The sequence below is a fragment of the Chaetura pelagica genome, unplaced genomic scaffold, assembly GCF_000747805.2.
Source record: "Chaetura pelagica isolate M959 unplaced genomic scaffold, ChaPel_1.0 scaffold731, whole genome shotgun sequence".
NCBI classification, from domain to species: domain Eukaryota; kingdom Metazoa; phylum Chordata; class Aves; order Apodiformes; family Apodidae; genus Chaetura; species Chaetura pelagica.
In genome coordinates this window covers 50388-55667 of record NW_009952155.1, presented here as the reverse complement: position 1 = coordinate 55667, position 5280 = coordinate 50388, and the positions used below count along the sequence as shown (strand labels likewise).

At 48.8% G+C, this 5280-nt stretch overlaps 1 protein-coding gene across 1 annotated transcript in view; it reads right to left on the bottom strand.

The window, feature by feature from the left end:
* The window catches only part of ENTPD4 (ectonucleoside triphosphate diphosphohydrolase 4), a 10519-nt gene extending 5909 nt beyond the window's left edge, over positions 1–4610 (bottom strand). Inside the window, exons 1-7 of the mRNA XM_010007160.1 lie at positions 4603–4610; positions 4167–4364; positions 3528–3733; positions 2344–2494; positions 2154–2257; positions 1411–1470; positions 759–913 (exon numbers count right to left, since the gene is read on the bottom strand). Of these exons, the coding sequence (XP_010005462.1) occupies positions 759–913; positions 1411–1470; positions 2154–2257; positions 2344–2494; positions 3528–3733; positions 4167–4364; positions 4603–4610 (882 nt within the window). The remainder of the gene's footprint in view (positions 1–758; positions 914–1410; positions 1471–2153; positions 2258–2343; positions 2495–3527; positions 3734–4166; positions 4365–4602) is intronic.
* Positions 4611–5280: the final 670 nt, after the last annotated feature.

Sequence of the window (5280 nt, the reverse complement as noted above, 5' to 3'; positions counted from 1 at the left end):
TGCTCCAAGCCCCATCCAACCTGCCCTTCAACACTGCCAGGGATGGGGCAGCCACAGCTTCTCTGGGCAACCTGGGCCAGGGTCTCACCACCCTCAGAGTGAAGAATTTCTACCTGAGATCTCATCTCAGTCTCCACAGTGTAAAGCCATTCCCCCTCATCCCATCCCTCCCTGCCCTTGTCCCAAGCCCCTCCCCAGCTTTCCTGGAGCCCCTTCAGGCACTGGAAGGTGCTCTAAGGTCTCCCTGGAGCCTTTTCTTCTCCAGGCTCAACACCCCAACTCTCCCAGCCTGTCATCCTAGGAGATCTGCTCCAGCCTTAGATCATCTCCATGGCCTTGATGGGTTGCCCACAATATGGTAACACAGAACCATGGAATGTTTTGGGTTGGAAGGGACCTTCAAGATCATCCAGATCCAACCCCCTGCATGGGCAGGGACACCTCCCACCAGCCCAGCTTGCTCCAAGCCCCTTCCAACCTGGATCCAGTCTTTTAAGTACAATACAAATTCAAGAACTGTACATACATGCACACACAAAGAATGCATGTCCACTTAGTGACAAATTAAGTGAAACCAAAGCCTGAATGAACACAACACAAAGGAGCTGCTCAGCTGACGAGGACTCGCATTCGCCACCTCCTCTTGCTCTGGTTCTGACACATGATGTAAATGAAGGGCAGGACTCCAAGCCAAGAAAACAAAAGCACCACAATGCATTAAAATAAATCCAAAAAGAGAAACTTGCACAGATAATAACCTGCTGTGAAGAGGCAAAGCTTACAGTTTTAGGGACTTCATACGCGATCTGGGTGGAGACGCCGCCCATGTCAAGAATCCCCACCGTCCTCTTGCGGAAAATGGCCTCGTGGTGCTCACTGCCAGGGACCTGCACCTCCACCACGGCCTCCTCCTCTGCAGGAAACAAACCCCATCAGTCAGAACCCTACCAGGGAGGGTGCCCAGCAGCACTGCACCACTTGTGGGCAGCTTGGTTTGGTGTAGAAAGGCAGGTGACATAGGAATTAAGTCCATCGTGGCACCTGCGCACATGTGAGGGGACAAGGGGGAAGGGATTGAAACTGGGAGAGGGAGATGGAGGTTGGAGATGAGGAGGGAATTCTTGGGTGTGAGGGTGGTGAGAGCCTGGCCCAGGTTGCCCAGGGAAGCTGTGGCTGCCCCATCCCTGGGGGTGTTGAAGGGCAGGTTGGATGGGGCTTGGAGCAGCCTGGGAGGTGTCCCTGCCCATTCATGAAGGCTCTATCTAGATGACCTTTAAGGTTCCTTCCCACCCAAAACATCCCATGATTCCCTCAATACCTGTCTAATATCTCAATCACCACCACCACTGAAAGCACAGGAATGTCTCTCAAGTCCTTCCTCCAACCCATTTCCCATTCCATAACACTCACCATCATCTGTATGTTCAAATCTGCCAAGCACAAAGTTGATCCCAATCCAGGCATAGACTCCTACAGGCACAAGAAAACATATTTCAGGAATATCTGGCACAGAGCATCTTCAAAACAAGTCTTTTCCATGTGAGTCAGGATCTATTACTGCTCATTTTATTACATAAAATACTTAGAGTAACTTACTAGGAAGGTTTAACTTCTATTCCTTCTCCCTCAAGTCCTAATAATGCTCAAAACCCTAATACATAAGAATCCTAATAGAATAATATCCCAACACATAAAAAACCTAATGGAAGAATATCCAAATAATCCATTAAAATCCTGATTCAACCTATTAAAGATGAGTTAATGAGGGAATTTCTCACCAATTAACCCTATTAAACTTGCAGAGTGATTCTAAACCTCTCCTGAGCTGATCACATCCCAACATTGCTCCTTTAGAAACCACTTTTCCCAGTAAATTTCCTTCCTTTTTTTTTAATCTTGTGCTTTCTCCTTACCCTTCCCTCCCCAAAGCCAGGGAAATAAATAGCTTAAAATTCCTGCTAAACACAGATAAGTTAATTACACTGCTAATTAGAAAGCATTTAGACAAGTCAGATCACAGCAGGTGATTCTCTCCAGACTCCATATGTTGAGGAATAAGGTTTCCCAACCAAACCAGGATTTTAAAAAGCAGGAAAAAGAGTTATCAAGTCAAAATTTCCCAAAGTTTTCCCCCTCCCCCAAGGTGAACCTACCTTCCTGCTTCCCTGAAATAACCTCTGCATGGGAGTCTGAAAACAGGAAATCAAACTGCACAGGAATATCAGTGAGCAGATCTTCCAGGATTGCCTTTTGCTGGCTGGAAAATGAGAGTTTGGGGAGTTAAAAATAGGGAGAGTCACCAGGATTGTTCTTCTGAGGGCTAAAAAGAAGACAAGCAATAACCTTTCTGGCAGAATCCTCATCCCTGCAGTACACAGAATATAAAGAGGAGTCTCTTTGTGTTTTGCACGTGGCACATGTTCAGCTGCAAAGCTCAGAAGTGGAGAAATATAATCACTGACCTTTTCAGGAGAGCTGGCAAACTCTGAAATGCCTGAAGGAAGAGAAAGAGGAGAGGGAGGCAGCTCAAGTTTTGGGGATTTATCAAGATTTCCCAGGAAGTCACACACAGAAGTGAAAAAAAAACAAAAACAAAGGCAGGAAAAGAACTGCAGAAATCAAAATGTTAAGAATGAAGGTTTGATCCTAGAATTCCAGGCTGGTTTGGGTTGGAAGGGACCTGAAAGCTCATCCAGCTCCAACCCCCTGCATGGGCAGGGACACCTCCCACCAGCCCAGGCTGCTCCAAGCCCCATCCAACCTGCCCTTCAACACCCCCAGGGATGGGGCAGCCACAGCTTCCCTGGGCAACCTGGGCCAGGCTCTCACCACCCTCACACCAAAGAATTCCCTCTTCATCTCCAACCTCTTCCAGTTTAATCCCCTTCTAAACAACCCACAAAACCCTGTGTTGTTTCCATTACCTACTGAGATAAGTTCAAGTTAGTTCACAGAAAGACAATTATTTACTCACTAAATAAACAGAACCAAGTGAATTGACAAGTGAAGCAGCACCTGACCCAGGGCACAGACAAACTTCTCCCTCCTGCCCATCAGTGTCACCTTTCAAGCTGTGAAGCAGAATAAAGTTCCCTGCAAGCCAAGTCCCAGCAGATGGGGAAGTGCCAGGAGAGCTGGGGAGGGGCTTGGGACAAGGGCAGGGAGGGATGGGAGGAGGGGGATGGATTGAAACTGGGAGAGGGAGCTGGAGGTTGGAGATAAGGAGGGAATTGTGGAGTGTGAGGGTGGTGAGAGCCTGGCCCAGGTTGCCCAGGGAAGCTGTGGCTGCCCCATCCCTGGGGGTGTTGAAGGGCAGGTTGGATGGGGCTTGGAGTAGCCTGGGCTGGTGGAGGTGTCCCTGCCCATGCAGATCTAGATGATCTTTCAGGTCCCTTCCCACCCAAATCATTCCATAACTCCCAGTGTCCTTTACCCAGACACTTCCCACCCAGGCTTTGAAAAGAATCACCTTCAGATGGACAACGACCTCAAAAAGGTGACACCTGAAATGAATTCCATTGCTGTACCTGGTTTAATTTTCATCACCACTGGCTTTCTGTTCCTGTCCCTCATCTGCTTGATGTCCAGCAGGTCGTGGGGGTTGCCATTGTGCCTTGGCCAACAGTACACAAAGATCCTGGAGCCACTGCTGCCACAATCCACCACGATCCCATAGTTCAGGTTGGGGTTGTTTGTGTCTGTGGCTTCAGTGTCAGTGACCCTGGCAAGATATCTAAGCAAAAAACCAAGGAATTTCAGTCCCATGTGGAAGTTCTTCTCTACACCAGACTCAGAACATGACAAATTTCTGTTGCAGGGAATCCCACTTTTCACTCCTGGGGAGGAGAAGGAGTCAAGTGGACCCATGAGAATCAAATTCCCAAAGGAAATATCAACATTACATCCCTAAAATGATGTATGAGGCAGCACTAGATGTATCTGGAGCAGCTCAGTTCAACTAATGATGCTTGAAAGCTGAGTTCTTGATCAATTAAACCCAACTTAAATCAGAAAGGCTTCAAAAAGCAAGCAGGAGGTTGAGCTTAACACTTTTTCCCTACTTTTCACTCATCATTCATGGATTTGACAACCACAACCCATCAGTTTTCCTCTTCCACACCCAAACACCTTCCATTCCTTCCCACAAAAGCCTTCCCAGCTCTCACCTGTGGAACCTCTTGTCCCTGGAAGCTCGTCCATACTTTTTGCTGATGACCACCAGGGAGTAGTAGAGCAGGGAAACAGCAGCAGCCACAATTCCCAGCACAACCACCTGCCTCAACGTGGTGTTGAGAAACCTGGGACATCCCACTGGAGAGAGGCTGAAATGCCAAGAAGCAGGAAGCAAACAGGAGATGCTGATCCTGAAATGCCAAGAGAGGAACATCTGCTATAAGACAAAACACCCCACACAAACTGGCTCTGATCCCAAAGAGGAACAAGCCAAGGACAAAGATTCTTCATCTCACTTTTGACTCTGATTTGAATGTAGCCAAGACACTATTCCCAGCTTGGAATTATGGTGATTAACCAGGAATTCCTTATTATCTTCCCTGTTCTTCACTCCAAAGGCACCACAAAGTAATTGCAGAGGATCCTTACCTCCCCATTTTGGGGGATGAGCAGCAGGGAGAAGGAGCAGGTGGGGTTCAAACATCAGCCAGTCCCCTCTGACTGGCAGGGAATATCCACCATCCTCAGAGCCATTTCCCTCCTGGTCCTAAATGGAAAGGAAAATGGGAATGATCTCCTAGGCAGCCACAAGGATGAGGGAGGGGCTGGAGCAGCTCACACAGGATCACAGACATTGAGCTGGGCTTGTTTTGTGTGTGGGGAGAGAACTTATCAATGCCCACCAATATCTGGCTGGGGAATGTAAAGAAGGATCCAGACTCCTTTCAAGGATGAACCCAAACCCAGGGAATTCTACTCGAACATAAAATAAAGTGAGGGTGAGAGGACAGGGGAGTCAATTCCTCAGAGACCTTCAGAGCCTGAGTGAACACGGACCTGAGCAACCTGCCTGGAGCACAGAACCCCCTGCCCTGCCCTGGGAAGAGAAAGAAAACCAGGCACAGGCAGCACAAGGCTTTTTATCAACAGAAAAAAGCTCTAGGGCTACTAAAACAGCGACACGAAACAAACCCACCGCCCAGAAGCCCCACAAACGCCGCTGCCTCCGCACAAACCCGCACCAGGACCCGTTCCCCGCCCCCTCAGCCGCTCTCACACCCACCCAAGCGCCCGCCCCGGCTGCCACGAAGGCCTCGAGCAGCAGCA